General features: G+C 48.9%; 2 protein-coding genes across 4 annotated transcripts in view; one reads left to right on the top strand and one right to left on the bottom strand.

Annotated features, from left to right (window-relative positions):
• Positions 1 to 11,611, bottom strand: part of AP4M1 (adaptor related protein complex 4 subunit mu 1) — a 40,070-nt gene extending 28,459 nt beyond the window's left edge. Inside the window, exons 1-2 of one of the 2 annotated variants that reach the window (XM_077261706.1) lie at positions 11,525 to 11,611; positions 983 to 1,055 (exon numbers count right to left, since the gene is read on the bottom strand). In XM_077261706.1, coding sequence (XP_077117821.1) covers positions 983 to 1,040 — 58 coding nt within the window. In that variant the 5' untranslated portion in view covers positions 1,041 to 1,055; positions 11,525 to 11,611. Of the gene's footprint in view, positions 1 to 982; positions 1,056 to 10,720; positions 10,745 to 11,524 lie in introns of those variants that run through there. The other variant, XM_077261707.1, reaches the window with a different exon arrangement.
• Positions 1 to 17,387, top strand: part of MCM7 (minichromosome maintenance complex component 7) — a 217,614-nt gene extending 200,227 nt beyond the window's left edge. The window contains exons 1-16 of one of the 2 annotated variants that reach the window (XM_077261704.1): positions 11,137 to 11,293; positions 13,343 to 13,422; positions 13,514 to 13,678; positions 13,756 to 13,880; positions 14,127 to 14,307; positions 14,391 to 14,528; positions 14,613 to 14,762; positions 14,839 to 14,953; positions 15,042 to 15,173; positions 15,249 to 15,332; positions 15,419 to 15,630; positions 15,745 to 15,926; positions 16,001 to 16,084; positions 16,173 to 16,341; positions 16,765 to 16,874; positions 16,961 to 17,387. In XM_077261704.1, the coding sequence (XP_077117819.1) occupies positions 11,266 to 11,293; positions 13,343 to 13,422; positions 13,514 to 13,678; positions 13,756 to 13,880; positions 14,127 to 14,307; positions 14,391 to 14,528; positions 14,613 to 14,762; positions 14,839 to 14,953; positions 15,042 to 15,173; positions 15,249 to 15,332; positions 15,419 to 15,630; positions 15,745 to 15,926; positions 16,001 to 16,084; positions 16,173 to 16,341; positions 16,765 to 16,874; positions 16,961 to 17,168 (2,163 nt within the window). In that variant the 5' untranslated portion in view covers positions 11,137 to 11,265 and the 3' untranslated portion in view covers positions 17,169 to 17,387. Of the gene's footprint in view, positions 1 to 11,136; positions 11,294 to 13,342; positions 13,423 to 13,513; positions 13,679 to 13,755; positions 13,881 to 14,126; positions 14,308 to 14,390; positions 14,529 to 14,612; positions 14,763 to 14,838; positions 14,954 to 15,041; positions 15,174 to 15,248; positions 15,333 to 15,418; positions 15,631 to 15,744; positions 15,927 to 16,000; positions 16,085 to 16,172; positions 16,342 to 16,764; positions 16,875 to 16,960 lie in introns of those variants that run through there. The other variant, XM_077261705.1, reaches the window with a different exon arrangement.
• The last annotated feature ends 204 nt before the right edge of the window (positions 17,388 to 17,591 follow it).

The raw sequence follows: 17,591 nt of genomic DNA, 5'->3' as shown, positions 1-17,591 counted from the left end.
AGGACAGCGAGCTTCTGACAATGATGCTTCTTAGATTTGGGGGCTGCCTAAAACACAGTAGTGGGGGGTCTGGAAAAATGGATTGTAATCGGGCATCTTTTTGTAGTAAAGGTTGTAATTTCCGTGCAGCTCCCCTTGGTCGCCTCAGAAAGACCTTTTTGAATCAGGGCTACCATCCAATAACAAATAAAGGAGAAATAGAATTATTTGGTACTTGCTAGGACACTGCCTGGGAACTATACTTTTACATCTGCCAGAGGGGGAAGTAGACTTATTGGGGACTATATTTATAGCTGTCAGAATAGAAAGATTTACTTTAAACTATATAAATTTATGTGTGAGGGAGATACGGATTTACTAGGATACTGCCTGGGAACTACATTTACAACTGCCGGACGGGAAAGTAGACTGACTGGGAACTTATTGGTGATTATTTATAGCTGCCAGACTGGGAAGGGCACTGACAATGGATCTGGACACTACACTTATAGCTACCAGTGGGGAAAGTAGATTGACTGAGTAGTAGAGATTACATTTCTTGCTGCTAGAGGGGGAAGGACATTGATTTGAGTTTTACTAAGCACAATACTTATTACTTGTCTGACTGGAAATTTACGGGGGAGTATATTTATTACATCCAGAAGGGGCTGAAGACTGACTTTCTAAATATTTACAGCTTCCAGAGGGGAAGTAGAAATGACAAAGAACTTAAAGGGACCCAGTCATCAGATGTGCGCTGCCTGAACCACAGGCAGCATGAATACGACACTGGCTACACGATTGCTGCCAGTTATGTTAAGAGAAAACATACTTTACAGGGCCGTCCGGGGACTATATGTCTTGACTGACTAGTCCAAGGCAGGTTCCTGGCCCACTTGTCCCTACCACAATCCTTCTGACTGGCGGGTCTCTCCCTATGTACACATTGGTGGATCTGAAATTAAAAAGACAACCCCTTTAACTCGCGAGGAACAGAGGATACAATCCTTGTAGATGAGGAGGTCGCCTTTGGAGGAAAGAATGAAAAGCTGTGAGATCATGATTCCACCTCAACCCTAAAAAACAAATAAACAAGAATTACAGGAGAAGCTCAATGGACGCCGCATGCTTTTTCAAGGAAAACATCTTCATAAAAATGCTGCCAATAAGTGTTAAGTGCGTGTTACAGCACTCCCGCAGGAAAGCAGGGGTATTACATCACATCCATACTGGAGATCGGGGGTAATTATTTTTTTTTTTTTATTCAGTCGCCATGACAGCACAACGGGAGAGAGGGGATCCGCCCTTCAGGGACAGGAAACCTACAGACATAAAAGGGCGGTACCTCTCTCCCGCATCAGTTGCTTTCCTGTCCCTGACAGCGGAACCTCTTCAGGCAGGCCTAGTGAAGAAGGTCGAAGATATGAAGATCCCACTCCTGACACGCCGATGCAGGTAGCGGGGGTCCCCTACCTCGGCCTGTTCAGGGGGCAGGAAGCACCACACGGCAGGGGGACTGCCTGTGTAGGTGTCAGCAGGAGGAAGCAGCCTTAGAATGTAGGCTGGCTTCTATGGTGGCCGCAGCTGTACCTGCTGTATGGGGGGCTTGGTGCTGCGTCTGCCGGTCCTCCGGGTCTGCCCGTGCCCTGCTGTGGGGGTCCATATCGGTCCGGGGGGTCTGCTGCCGTCCTGGACCGCTTCTCTGCTTGCCGGCCGCTGCGGCGTCCGGAAGGGGCGTGTCCGGATGATGCGGCGGAAGGCGCGGCTTGATGACGCGGCCGGGCATGCGCAGTAGCGCCGTCTTCCGGCCGATGGCGGCGCCCCAGCGGCTGGGGCGTGCCTGGGCCCGGGGGGGGTCCGTTGGTCCAATCGGCGGGCAGCGGCACCGCAGCACGGAGCAGCGGACCCTAACGATATGCATATCGTCACCGGCACCTGGAGTTCCCTGCTGACCCCCATCCGGGGGCGGTACCCTGGGGGCATGGAGGCTTATTTAAAGCTGCGCACATGGGCTGCTAAGTGTTCCGGACGCAGTCCATAATGGAGTCGCCAGAAGGAACTCAGAGCGGCCAGCAGCAGCAGCAGCCACTTCAGTCTGAGAAGCCTAGGAGAAGCTCCCAGCGTCGGTCTAGTGGCAGTAGCCGCGCTGGTGGAGCTAAAGGGGCCCAGAAGCCAAGACCAGAGTCCTCAAGCCGTAAGGGATCATCGGCTACGAAGGACCCCCCGTCTACGGTACCACTCATTTCTGGCTGGGTAAGTGATCTCCGTGAAAGTTCACTTATTGATTGATTGTTCCCCTTATATTCCCTCTCTCCTTACTAGGGGAGGAAATGTCTAACTAAGGCCAAACATAGGCAGTGTGCCGAATGTGCAGAGCCGCTTCCGGATGGTCATTTAAAAAGTTTATGCAAATCCTGTATACAATAGTTAGTACAGGAAGAGGCTCCTGATCTAACCTCTGCAATAAAGGAGATGGTTAGACAAGAAGTTAGAAGTTCTGTAAGATCCAGGTCTCGTATAACGGAAGTTAAAAATTCATCCCCTGTATCAGAAGTGCTATCGGACTCGGGGGAGCTGAGCTCGGGGTCCCTTCCATCATCTGCCTCCTCTGAGGAATTGGAGTCTAGTCGGGCCTGTCTGTCCCTTGATAGAGTCAACCATCTGGTTAAGATGGTCAACAGTACGATGGGGATAGAGGACACCCAGGCAGAGTGCTCCATTCAGGACGTTATGTTCAGGGGTATAGAGCGAAAATCCCGAAGGGCCTTTCCAGTCGTCGATAAGGTTAAGACGCTGATTTCAAAGGAATGGAAGAAGCCCGAGAGAAAGGGGTCACTTCCGCCTGCATTTAAAAGAAGATATCCCTTCGAGGAGGAGGCTTCATCCTCATGGGATAAAGTCCCGAAACTAGATGCGGCAGTCGCCAAAGCGTGCAAAAAGACATCTCTTCCCTTTGACGACCTGGGGAGCCTTAAGGACCCATTAGACAGGAAAGCTGATAGCTTCCTTAAAGGAGCATGGGAGACTTCGGCTGGATCCTTGAGGCCTGCTATAGCAGCCACCTGTACAGCTCGATCCTTGATGGTGTGGTTAGGTCACCTTGAAGATCAGCTCAGGGATAAAGTTCCCAGATCTGAAATATTAGCCTCTATGCCTATAATACAGGATGCTGCAGCTTTCCTCTCAGACGCGTCAGCAGACTCGGTCAGATTGGCTGCCAGGTCCTCAGCGTTATCTAACGCAGCCAGGAGAGCGCTATGGATAAAATGCTGGCCAGGGGACTTGCAGGCCAGAACAAAGTTGTGTAGCATTCCCTGCGAAGGAGCTCATTTGTTCGGACCTGTCCTGGATGAACTGTTAGTAAAGGCGGGAGATAGTAAGAAACGCTTCCCTTTTCTAGGAAGACCCTTCTACAGACGGGACTCCAATAGAGGGTGGTCTAACCGCAGAAGACCCAACAGGGATTCTAACAGGGATTCTAACAGATACGACAGTAACAGAAGAAGGGGTAAAGGATTTATATTTAATCCTTCATGAGATTTCAAGAAACCACAATGACTGGCGGACCAGGTGGGGGGTAGGCTTTTGGCCTTCTACCCGGCCTGGGTACAGATCACGAGCAGTCCATGGATTCTAGACATTGTGAAAATGGGCTTAAAATTTGATTTCCACCATATTCCTCAGGACAAGTTTAAGATGACACCTGTTCGTTCCTCCTCTACAGAGCAGTTGGCGCTGGAGTCGGAAGTCCGGGAACTCCAACAGAAGAGGGTTCTGATTAGAGTCCCTACAGAAGAGGAAGGTAGGGGGTTCTATTCCCCTCTATTCCTGATCAAAAAGCCTGACGGTTCATATCGCACAATTATTAACTTAAAAGGACTGAACAATTTTTTGTTGATTCCATCCTTCAAGATGGAATCAGTTAAAACGGCAATAAAGTTACTTTTCAACCATAGTTTTATGGTCGTCTTAGACCTCAAAGATGCCTACTACCATGTTCCAATACATGTAGATCACCAAAAATTCCTTAGGGTGGCGGTTTCACTTGCCGGCACGGTAGAGCATTTCCAATATCAGGCACTTCCCTTCGGAGTCGCTGTCGCACCCCTGGTGTTTACAAAAATCATGGTGGAGGTTATGGCACACCTGCATGAACAGGACATATTAATAATCCCATACTTAGATGATTTACTGATTGTAGGTCATTCAGAATTACATTGCAAGGATCAGCTAGAGAAGGTGATGGGAGCATTGCACAGACTGGGCTGGATTATCAACCTTAAAAAATCACGTTTACAGCCCCTTACATCACAAGAGTTTCTGGGATTTATTATAGACTCTAGCCGGCAGGAATGTCGCCTGCCGGATGCAAAAGTAACTAAGATTCAACAACTAGTCACCAGGGCAATCGACAATCCCTTAGTGTCTTTGAGAAGTGCAATGTCGCTCTTGGGTTCCCTCACTTCTTGTATCCCGGCGGTTCTGTGGGCGCAGTTCCATACCAGAACACTACAATGGGACGTCTTACACAATTCCTGTCGTCTAAAAGCTCACCTCGACAGTAAATTTTCACTTTCTGCGGAAACTACGCATTCACTTGTTTGGTGGACACACGCATCAAATCTTTGTAGGGGGGTCCCTTGGACAAATCATATATCCAGAGTGTTAACTACGGATGCTAGCCCTAAAGGTTGGGGGGCTCACTTAGGGGAGGATTGCGTTCAGGGGTTATGGTCTCAGTCGGAGCTGGACTCATCCTCCAATCTGAAAGAGCTATTGGCCGTACAAAACGCCTTAAAAAGGTTCCTTATACCCCTACAGGGTCGACACGTGAGGCTGTTATCGGACAACCGGGTAACCGTGGCCTACATTAATCGTCAAGGAGGTACGCGATCCAGTTCATTATTGAAGGTCGCAAATCATATTTTTCAGATGGCCGAAGAACATCTTCTCTCCCTAACGGCTCTTCATATAAAAGGAAGTCTCAATACCAAAGCCGACTATCTAAGCCGCAACAAGCTCAAACAGGGAGAGTGGTCGCTGAATCCAGCTATCTTCAAGCAGATCATACAGATGTGGGGTTGTCCAAAAATAGACCTTTTTGCCAGCAGGGAGAACAAAAAATTACAACAGTTCTGCTCCCTAGATCCAAGAGACAACTCATATGCAGTAGACGCTTTTCTGATATCATGGCACTTCAGTCTCGCTTATGCCTTCCCCCCTCTAAACCTAATCCCATTAGTTCTGTGGAAGATTCGGGGGGACAGAGCCCGGGTAATCTTAATAGCCCCATTTTGGCTCAAAAGATCATGGTTTCCTTGGCTGAGGAAGATGTCTGTCTGCCAACCGTGGATTCTTCCAGAATTGCCAGATCTGCTCTCCCAAGGCCCAATCCTTCATCCGCGAGTAGCCAACTTACACCTAGCGGCGTGGAGTTTGAGAGGTTGTTACTAAGGGGGAAGGGATTCTCTCAAGATTTAATAAATACACTCCTTAAGGCCGGGGTCACACTAGACCGTAATACGGAGGAGTGCTATGCGATAAAAAATCGCATAGCACTCGGCCCAATGTTAATCTATGGTCCAGCTCCCATCATCCGATATTTTCTCCACCGTATTTCGGATCCGAGGGAACTCGCAGCAGGCTGCGATTGTCAGCGTATCTCGGCTGAGACTCGCCAATGCAAGTCTATGGGTGTGAGAAAAAATCGGATTACACATGGACCAGCAGTGTGCATTGCGAGAAATACGCAGCGGTGTTCTATAGAAAAGCCGGTAATTCAATTGCCGGCTTTGCATTTCTCCTTCACAAACCCGACAGGATATGAGACATGATTACATACAGTAAACCATCTCATATCCCCCTTTTTTTGCATATTCCACACTACTAATGTTAGTAGTGTGTATGTGCAAAATTTCAGCGCTGTAGCTGCTAAAATAAAGGGTTAAATGGCGGAAAAAATTGGCGTGGGCTCCCGCGCAATTTTCTCCGCCAGAGTAGTAAAGCCAGTGACTGAGGGCAGATATTAATAGCCAGGAGAGGGTCCATGGTTATTGGCCCCCCGTGGCTAAAAACATCTGCCCCCAGCCACCCCAGAAAAGGCACATCTGGAAGATGCGCCTATTCTGGCACTTGGCCACTCTCTTCCCACTCCCTGTAGCGGTGGGATATGGGGTAATGAAGGGTTAATGCCACCTTGCTATTGTAAGGTGACATTAAGCCAGATTAATAATGGAGAGGCGTCAATTATGTCACCTATCCATTATTAATCCAATTGTATGAAAGGGTTAAAAAAACACACACACACATGATTTAAAAGTATTTTAATGAAATAAACACAGCGGTTGTTTTAATAATTTATTGCTCTCTCAATCCATTTGCAGGCCCTCGCTTGGAAAAATAATAAACGCACAAGATACATACCTTCTGATGTCCTATCACGTCCAACGAGGTAATCCATCTGAAGGGGTTAACTAATATTACAGGCACGAGCTGCGATAAACCACTCGCTCGTGCCTGTAATCCCCGGGTGCTGAAAGGAAAGCTGGATCTGTACTTACATTGAGTCGCGGTGATGCGCCCCTGCTGGATGTTCTCATGAACTGCAGCCTGGGAACTTTTTCCCACGCTCCAGGTCATATGAGGACATCCACCAGGGGGCGCATCACCGCGACTGTAGGAAATGTAGGTCAATGACCTACATTTCATTCATTCGCCGGGGATTACAGGCACGGAGCACAGCTGCATTTGCAGGGCTCCTGCCTGTAAAATATTTTAACCCCTTCAGATCATGGATTACCTCGTGGGACGTGACGGTTCAGCTGAGGGTATGTATCTTGTGCGTTTATTATTTTTCCAAGCGAGGGTGTTGCTGATGGATTGAGAGAGCAATAAAATACTGAAACAACCGCTGTGTTTATTTCATTAAAATAATTTTTAATAATGTGTGTGTGTTTTTTTTAACCCTTTCAGACAATTGGATTAATAATGGATAGGTGTCATAATTGACGCCTCTCCATTATTAATCTGGCTTAATGTCACCTTACAATAGCAAGGTGACATTAACCCTTCATTACCCCATATCCCACCGCTACAGGGAGTGGGAAGAGAGTGGCCAAGTGCCAGAATAGGCGCATCTTCCAGATGTGCCTATTCTGGGGTGGCTGGGGGCAGATGTTTTTAGCCACGGGGGGGCCAATAACCATAGACCCTCTCCTGGCTATTAATATCTGCCCTCAGTCACTGGCTTTACCATTCTGGCGGAGAAAATTGCGCGGGAGCCCACGCCAATTTTTTCCGCCATTTAACCCTTTATTTTAGCAGCTACAGCGCTGAAATTTTGCACATACACACTACTAACATTAGTAGTGTGGAATATGCAAAAAAAAGGGGATATGAGATGGTTTACTGTATGTAATCATGTCTCATATCCTGTCGGGTTTAGGCAGGAGAAATGAAAAGCCGGCAATTGAATTACCGGCTTTTCACAGATATCGCGCTGAATGAAATATAAATACAGTATATATATGTGTCTCAATGACATATATATATATATATACTGTATATATGTTTTCCCGAACATTTGAGCACATAAATCCATTAGATGTCGGTTTTGCAAGCTTGTGAGAAAATCTCGGCATACGGATGCCATACGGATGTCACACGGATGTCACACGGATCATTTGATGCGAGGAAATTGCATCCTCGCACTGCACACGGATCACTGTTTTTGAAACATTTGTGCGATTCTCGGCCGTGAAAAACGGACCGTTTTTTTATACGTTAAGTGTGTCCCCGGCCTAAGAGTAGAAAACCCACTACAACAAACATCTTTGTTAGGCTAGGTTCACATTGCGTTAGGGCAATCCGTTAAGCGCATAGCGCTAGCGAATTGCGCTAACACAATGCTTCTCTAGGGTCCGCGTTCGGCGTCCCCGCTAGCGCAGATCCCCGATCTGCACTAGCGAGGAACGGACCTCGGGCGCGCCGCGGACGCTGCAAGCAGCGTCCGAGGTCCGTCACTCAAATGACGCGACATCGCTAGCGCCCGCCCAATGTGGGCGTGCGCTAGCGATGCGCTCACCATTACAGGCTATGGCGGCGTTAACACCGCGTTATGCCGCGGTGTAACGTAGTCCGTTAAACGTGGTCACATAACGCAATGTGACCCTAGCCTTAGAGTGTGGAGAAAATTTTTATCAAGTACAGGGGCTCAGATTGACCAAGGGCCATGTATAAATCAGATTCTTGAATTTTTACAGAAAGGTGTAGAGATGGGCCTGGCCACAAGTACTCTCAGAGTTCAAGTATCGGCTCTGGGGGCGCTATACAATTTTAACTTAGCCAGCAATCACTGGATTTCTAGGTTTTTCAAAGCAGTGACTAGGTCCAGACCAATCATAAAACAAAAGTTAGTCCCATGGGACCTAAACCTGGTACTCTCAGCCTTAACGCAAGCCCCATTCGAGCCTATCGATACTATTCCTGTAAAAATCCTTTCTATCAAGACAGCCCTCTTGGTTGCACTCACATCTCCGAGAAGGGTTAGTGATCTGCAGGCACTTTCCAGACATCCACCATACATGCAGTTTAGGGAGGATAGAGTAATTATGAAACCTGATCCCCTCTATCTTCCAAAAGTTGCGTCAAAATTCCATAGATTACAGGAGGTAGTCCTACCTTCGTTTTGCTCTAATCCTTCCAATGATAAGGAACGTAGATTTCATTCCTTAGATGTAAGAAGATGCCTCCTTAAATATATTTCTGTCTCGAATGACTGGAAAAAAGATAACTCCTTATTTGTAGCTTATCAGAGAGTGAGGTACCGTCACACAGTGGCATTTTGATCGCTACAACGGCACGATTCGTGACGCTCCAGCGTCGCTCCAATATCGCTCCAGCGTCGTAGACTGCGGTCACACTTCGCAATGCACGACGCTGGAGCGATAATTTCATGACGTATTTGCGATGTAGAAGCCGTTGGTTACTGTGCGCACATCGTATACAACCTTTGTTACACGATGCAATCATGCCGCCACAGCGGGACACTTGATGACGAAAGAAAGTTTCAAACGATCTGCTACGACGTACGATTCTCAGCGGGGATCCGGATCGCAGTAGCGTGTCAGACACAGCGAGATCGTAAATATATCGCTGGAACGTCACGAATCGTGCCGTTGTAGCGATCAAAATGCCACTGTGAGACGATACCCGAAGGGTCTTAGAGTATCTAAGAACACCTTAGCCAGATGGATCAGGGAGGCGATCTCTCTCGCTTTTATACGGCAGGTGGCGACGAAGCTCCAGATGGTATAAAGGCACATTCCACGAGGGCCATAGCATCTTCGTGGGCGGAGAGAGCAGAAGTATCGATAGAAGACATATGTAAGGCGGCCACATGGTCTTCTCCTTCTACCTTTCTTAAGCACTACAGATTAGATCTGGGTAGTTCCTCGGACCTCACGTTTGGGAGAAGGGTACTTGAGGCTGTTATCCCTCCCTAATGTTTCTTATTTCTCTGAAAGTCTCTCGTTGTGCTGTCATGGCGACTGAATAAATACGTACGCTACTTACCTGGTAGCAGTGTTTTTTCAGGAGCCATGACAGCACCCTTATATTCCCTACCCTATTCTTTTCTTGGATGATGTGTCACTTTCGTGTTTTTCCTCTTCCATGTTCACTCATATAATAAAATGTACATAATTGTATGCTGCATCTGTGTTACTAACCAAGGTGGTCCTCTCATGCTCTGGAACCAACTGATGCGGGAGAGAGGTGCCGCCCTTTTATGTCTGTAGGTTTCCTGTCCCTGAAGGGCGGATCCCCTCTCTCCCGTTGTGCTGTCATGGCTCCTGAAAAAACACTGCTACCAGGTAAGTAGCGTACGTATATCCTCTTCGTGCCCAGGCCGAGTTTGGATTTTAGAATTTTATTTTTAACCCCACAATGTTTTATTTCAGTCAATATAACAGTGGGTGCGAGGGTGCGCTCAGGCATACCGGGCAGGTGGTGGCTGTGTCATACAGCCAGAACCTACCTCTTAACAACAGCTACCAGAGCTAGCTCCGATCACTGCTGTCTAACCCCTTAAATGCCCGTCACTCAAGATCGTGAGATGCCGGTGGGTTGCTGCCAAATCCCTACCGCACCGTGAAGCCCAGGAAATTGTCGTTGGTTCCATATAGCAATCAAATCATCGCAGGTGGTAAAAAAAAATGTGTTTCTAACTATATGGGAAAAAAAATGGGAACATTTGAAAAATATATCTTATTTCTTCTGCATGAGAGAGAAATAGACTTGGAACTTACTAGGACACTTCCTGGAAACATCTGCCAGAGGGGGAAGTAGACTGACTGGGTATTATATTTATTGCTGCCAGAAGACGAAGGAGACTTACCGAGGACCATATTTATTTCTCTATGAGAAATACTGTAGAATTCTTTGGAACTGACTAGGACACTGACTGGGAAGTATACCTTGACATCTGCCAGAGGGGGAAGTAGACTTACTGGGGACTATACTTATAGCTGTCAATAGTGTAAACAAGATTTAATGTAAATGACATATTGATGAGCGAGGAAGAAACAGATTCACTAGGATACTGACTGGGAACTGTATTATGGAGAAATATATATATATATAAACTATATATATCATATAAAATTATTTGTTTTAGACCGATCTATGAAAATATAACTTTATTTAACGTACGGTAAACAGAGTAAAACCAGATTCATTTCACCTCAAAATGATCGAAATAATGGCAGAATGCAGCCGCAAGACCCGCAACAGGCTTTTGCCACTCAGGACAATGGGATGTAATTTTTATGAGGTATTTTTGTTACACACATTGTGACTGAGAGAATAAATGGCTATATTTAGTGTAATATATCGTGTTATTATTGCCAGGCAGCCGATATAATCGTGATATGGGGCAACAGAGAGCTGCGACTCCCTCCAGTCACCTCAAGACAAAAAGACACAAAAGCGCGGGAAAACATCTCCGCTTTCCTCCTATATAGAGCAGCTCGCTACGTTATTGGCTGAGCCAGCTGTCACTCATCTGACGCAGGCGGGGCCAGGTCTTTCCTGTCAAGGCTTACAGCTCAGCCGTTCATTGGTTTCGCGCAAGGCCACGTGACAAGCGGCTTTGTCGCTAAGCGGGCGGCGCGAAATCTTACAGCCAATCAGAACGCTGCTTGGGGAGAAAGCCCGCGAAAAGAAAACCCGCGAAAAAAAAGAGCGAGTCAGTCACAGCACAGCGGAGAGCGCAGCAGCAGTGACACCATGCCGCGGGATTACCAGGCCGACAAAGGTGAGGAGCGAGCCCGGGAGGAGCGGACAAGTGGGAGCCGGGGAGCAGCCGGGACCAGGATGAGTGACTGGCGCTGTGCACGGGGAAAAACTCCCGACTGCTCCGATACAGGCGCCTGCTGTTCCAGTCCTCCACCACCAGAGGGCGTGCCTGTATCCCCGGCCGCGCTGCAGGCGGCGCACTGCTGCCTCTCCTGACCCCGAGCGTCCGGCGGCGGCTCCTGCTACTCACCGGGCCGGGGATCCTCGTCCTAACAGCGGCCGGCGGGGCATTAAGATCAGGGCGGCGGTGCGCGGGGCTTCCGTGTCCGGGTCACGCCGGTCATGTGACGGGAGAGGTCTGCAGGGAGGAGACATGGCGGCGATCCCATGTGAGCACAGCGCTGCAGTCTGCTCCAGAGCCGCACTCGCTGCATCCACCGCGCTGTGCAGGCGGCTGAGGCCGGTGTGGCGTTACTGTAGGCGTTATAGCGTGTCCATTAACCCCTTCCTGCAAAGTGTCTGCAGCGGTTAACCATTTAAATGCAAGGAGCGATGGTGTGTGGGAGCCCATTGGCCACCTGAGACACGATCGTGGGGAGCGCTGGGCTGTGGTGACGGCCGGGGGCTGCTGCTGGTGGCCCTGTGGCTGCACTCACCTCCTGTGACGGTGGGGTTCTCCTACTGCTGCCCTGATAGGTATAGGGACAAGCGAGCAAAGCTTCAAGTGGGACTAATACATAGTCAGAAGTTACTAATATCACAAGTGCACATCGCCTTCCTCCTTTTGCCCCTTCCAAAAAAATGCTCGTTTCAAGATGAATTAAAGGTGGTGCTGGGCCATCACCAGAGACTGGCACTTGTTTCTCTTTTGTTCACTTCGTGTTTTATTAATGATGGAAATAAACTATTATCACTAACACTCCTAAAACCATTCCACTACTTGTAGCATCTTTTGTTCAGTACTGTACATCCTGTATTATACCCCAGAGCTGCACTCACTATTCTGCTGGTGCAGTCACTGTGTACATACATTACATTACTGATCCTGAGTTACATCCTGTATTATACCCCAGAGCTGCACTCACTATTCTGCTGGTGCAGTCACTGTGTACATACATTACATGACTGATCCTGAGTTACATCCTGTATTATACCCCAGAGCTGCACTCACTATTCTGCTGGTGCAGTCACTGTGTACATACATTACATTACTGATCCTGAGTTACATCCTGTATTATACCCCAGAGCTGCACTCACTATTCTGCTGGTGCAGTCACTGTGTACATACATTACATTACATTACTGATCCTGAGTTACATCCTGTATTATACCCTAGAGCTGCGCTCACTCTTCTGCTGGTGCAGTCACTGTGTACATACATTACTGCTCCTGAGTTACATCCTGTATTATACCCCAGAGCTGCACTCACTATTCTGCTGGTGCAGTCACTGTGTACATACATTACTGATCCTGAGTTACCTCCTGTATTATACCCCAGAGCTGCACTCACTATTCTGCTGGTGCCGTCACTGTGTACATACATTACATTACTGATCCTGAGTTACATCCTGTATTATACCCCAGAGCAGCACTCACTATTCTGCTGGTGCAGTCACTGTGTACATACATTACATTACTGATCCTGAGTTACCTCCTGTATTATTCCCCAGAGCTGCACTCACCCTTCTGCTGGTGCGGTCACTGTGTACATACATTACATTACTGATCCTGAGTTACATCCTGTATTATACTCCAGAGCTGCACTCACTATCCTGCTGGTGCAGTCACTGTGTACATACATTACTGATCCTGAGTTACCTCCTGTATTATTCCCCAGAGCTGCACTCACCCTTCTGCTGGTGCGGTCACTGTGTACATACATTACTGCTCCTGAGTTACATCCTGTATTATACCCCAGAGCTGCACTCACTATTCTGCTGGTGCAGTCACTGTGTACGTACATTACATTACTGATCCTGAGTTACATCCTGTATTATACCCCAGAGCTGCACTCAGTTCTGCTGGTGGTCACTGTGTAAACTACTCATTGTGTCCTGATTCTTTTCAGAGAAATTCAAGACTTTCCTGCAGGAATTCTACAAGGACGATGAGTTGGGAAAGAAGCACTTTAAGTACGGCACCCAGCTGGTGAGCGTTATATACCTGTGTGTGGCTCTGTATACAGCTCTCCTGTCGCTCTCACCTGCTGTCATGGATGACACTGTATTTCCTTCCTCAGACTAACATTGCCCACAGAGAACAGGTGGGTCTGTACATTGACCTCGATGACCTGGCAGAAGAAGACCCCGAGCTGGTGGATGCCGTCTGTGAGAACACCCGCAGATACACCAATCTGTTTGCTGACGCAGTGCAGGAGCTGCTGCCCCAGTACAAGGAGAAGGAGGTGAGCGCTGATTCTTACAAGTAGCAGGCGGCGTCTGTGGACAGGACCACTCTCTCATCCGGGTCTGTCTTCTCCAGGTGGTCAACAAGGACTCTCTGGATGTCTACATCGAGCACCGTCTGATGATGGAGCAGAGGGGCCGAGACCCCACAGAGATCCGGGACGCCCACAACCAGTATCCTGCAGATCTCATGCGCAGATTGTAAGTCCTGTAAGACATGGAGGAAGAACTTTTTTGGGGTCCCCAGATGTCTGACATCTAGGAGCCCCTCCTACTTTGCCCAATCGTAGGAGCTGAAACTCTTCCCATTTTTTGGATGCTGCAGTGAAGCTCATGAATCCCAGATACAAGCTTAGTGCAGAGTGCCGCATTGATCTCTACTGAACAATTAATGTGGGTAATGTCTTGATGGTACTGATGACTTTATTATGACTTCTTCTCTTCCAGTGAGTTGTACTTCAAGGCTCCCTCCACTTCCAAAGCCCAAGTCGTCCGTGATGTGAAGGCCGACTCCATAGGAAAATTGGTGACTGTGCGAGGAATTGTCACCAGAGTGACGGAGGTGAAGCCCATGATGGTGGTGGCCACATACACCTGTGACCAGTGTGGGGCAGAGACCTACCAGCCTGTAAGTGGCGACCTTTGTGGCAATGTCTCCATCCATCCTTTCTTCCTTCTACATCATGTAACAGTCTTATCCTCCCGTTACAGATCCAGTCTCCGACCTTCATGCCGCTGATAATGTGCCCGAGTAAGGAATGCCAGACCAACCGCTCTGGCGGGAGGCTCTACCTGCAGACCAGAGGGTCCAAGTTCATCAAGTTCCAGGAGCTGAAGATCCAGGAGCATGTGAGTGCGGAGGGCATCCGGGCCTTGACGTTCCAGATGTCCGGTTCAGGACTTGCACCATGATACAGAATTCTGTTATTTTAGAGTGACCAAGTCCCCGTCGGTAACATCCCTCGCTGTATGACTGTCTATGTTCGAGGGGAGAACACACGGTTGGTGCAGCCTGGCGACCATGTCGGTATCACCGGAGTGTTTCTGCCCATGCTTAGAACTGGTTTCCGGCAAGTAGTCCAGGTAAGGATGATGGTGGCTCATCGCTCTGCCTCGTGTGTGTTCTGGGTACACCGCCTCCTAATGCCTCACGTCACAGGGTCTGCTGTCGGAGACCTACCTGGAGGCTCATCGGATGGTGAAGATGAACAAGACCGAGGACGACGAGCTGGGAACGGAGGAGCTGAGCGAGGAGGAGCTGCAGCAGATAACGGGTGAGGTGGGAGGTTATAGGTGTGTGTGCGGCTTCTACTGGGGCAGAGCATACAACCTTCTGCTGACCCCGGATCTACCTATTTCTAGAGGATGATTTCTATGAGAAACTTGCTGCCTCCATTGCCCCTGAGATATATGGACATGAGGATGTGAAGAAGGCCCTACTGCTGCTGCTGGTGGGGGGCGTGGACCACTCGCCCCGTGGCATGAAGATCAGAGGTTGGTGCTTGTGTAGTGTCCTCGTGGTGGTCCTGATTTATTATCTTGTATTTCATTGAATTTCTCCTTCTGCAGGGAATATCAACATCTGCCTGATGGGAGATCCCGGAGTTGCCAAGTCTCAGCTCTTGTCCTACATTGACCGCCTGGCCCCTCGTAGTGAGTACTTCCCTGGCTGGGTTGCTGCAGGTCCATTCTCCCTGTCGGTGGGACATCCTGTGACCGATCCTTCTGTCGTCATCTAGGTCAGTACACCACAGGAAGAGGCTCGTCAGGGGTCGGTCTCACGGCCGCTGTCATGAAGGATTCGGTGACCGGAGAGATGACCCTGGAAGGGGGCGCCCTGGTGCTGGCAGATCAGGGAGTCTGCTGTATTGATGAGTTCGACAAGATGATGGATACAGACCGCACCGCCATTCACGAGGTCATGGAGCAGCAAACCATCTCCATCGCCAAAGTAAGAAACGCATGAGCTAATCTTGATTGTGCTGGAGTTGATGGCCAGACATTAACCCATTTCTGTGTTGGGATGTGGCAGGAAAGGGTTGATTACATTGTGTGTACTTACTAGGCGGGTATAATGACCACCCTGAACGCCCGCTGCTCAATCCTCGCTGCTGCCAACCCGGCGTACGGAAGATACAACCCCAAGAAGACGGTGGAGCAGAACATCCAGCTGCCGGCCGCCCTCCTGTCCAGATTCGATCTGCTCTGGCTCATTCAGGACAAGCCTGACCGAGACAATGATCTCAGGTACCACAGTTGCCATTATTGTCCTTGTGCCTCCCGATGCCCCCGCTGTGCCCTCACCTGTCCTCTCCCACCAGGCTCGCCCAGCACATCACGTATGTCCATCAGCACAGCAAGCAGCCGCCCTCGCAGTTCCAGGCTCTGGATATGAAGCTGATGAGGTTAGTCCCGCACCTAAGTCTTTGCATCTCGCCAGTCGAGATCCTCGTCGTCTTACTTTTTTTTTTTTTTTTTTTTTTTTCTCTGTAGACGTTATATTACAATGTGCAAACGCAAACAGCCTGCAATCCCAGAATCCCTTGCTGATTACCTTACTGCAGCTTATGTCGAGATGAGGAAAGAGGCGCGAACCAACAAGGACACAACATTCACTTCCGCCCGGACCCTGCTCTCCGTCTTGCGTCTCTCCACCGCTCTGGTAAGGGGGTCTCTTTGGGGAATTTTGCTGTTTAGCTTTTTTATTTTTTTTCTCTCTTCTATTTTGGTCTTCTGTCCACTGAGCTCCAAAGTGCTGTTCGTGCAGGTAGCTGCGTACTGATCTACTGTAGGGACAGCACTTCCGCCGCTCGCTGTGACACGGCTCTACACCGCCCTTCTGCCCTCCCCAGACAGGCCGATGTTGACAGGCAGAGACAGGAGCAACTGCTGGTGAATCCTGGGAGCATTGCACTTGTCTCGGTCTGACAGTGTTGGCGAAGCACTCCGGTATGTAAAGTCACCCGGCGCCATCCCTTTAAGGAGACTTGTAGTTTATCACTATATCCATGTTGCCTTGGTTTATGGCATATGTATTGATCTTGGGTTTCCTGGTCGTGACCTTCCTCCAACGGCTCGCCCCTAGGCTCGCCTACGTCTGGAGGATGTTGTCGAGAAGGAGGACGTGAATGAAGCCATGAGGTTAATGGAGATGTCTAAAGACTCCTTGCTGGGAGACAAGGGGCAGACTGCAAGGTAAGAGGCTGCGATCTCTGTACCAACGAGACCCTGAGACCTGTTTATTGCTACGGTCAGTAATCACTGCTCTGTATTTTCTCCAGGACCCAGAGACCCGCTGACGTCATCTTTGCCACCATTCGTGAGATGGTTCCTGAGAAGGGGCCGCGTAGTGTCAAGTACTCTGAGGCCGAGCAGCGCTGTGTATCTAAAGGCTTCACCCCCGCACAGATCGAGGCGGCTCTAGAGGAGTACGAGGAGCTGAACGTCTGGCTGGTCAACCAGGCCCGGACCAAAATCACTTTTGTGTGATCGGACTCTGCCTACAACAGACTGCTACGTAGTCCGTGACCTGACTGGTATATTATCTGGTGTATGTTTTAACCCTCACATTTCCAGGAGTGAGTGAACTTTGTATGTTACAGAATTACTTCTCCTATAGCCACCATTTCTGTTCTGTACCATGGAGGCCGTATCTGATGAAAATCGTGGTCTCCAGAGGAAGTACAATAAAGACTTTTTAGTAGTAAAGTGGCGTCTCCTTCGCTTTTGTAGAGGACGAGCGTCTGTATACTTCACATGGAGCAGACTTGTGTGCCAGAAGGACGCAAGCACCTTGAGACAGACACAGGAAACCGGCGGTCCAGATGATGGGTCATGTCTAGGAGAGGGTCTCCATTGAGATCTGCGGCGCTAAGCCTAATCATGGCTATTATGTGCTTGCCACGTATAAAT

The sequence above is a fragment of the Ranitomeya variabilis genome, chromosome 5, assembly GCF_051348905.1.
Source record: "Ranitomeya variabilis isolate aRanVar5 chromosome 5, aRanVar5.hap1, whole genome shotgun sequence".
Taxonomy (NCBI): Eukaryota; Metazoa; Chordata; class Amphibia; order Anura; family Dendrobatidae; genus Ranitomeya; species Ranitomeya variabilis.
Note: the sequence above shows the minus strand (reverse complement) of the source record. Positions and strands in the feature narration are given on the sequence as shown.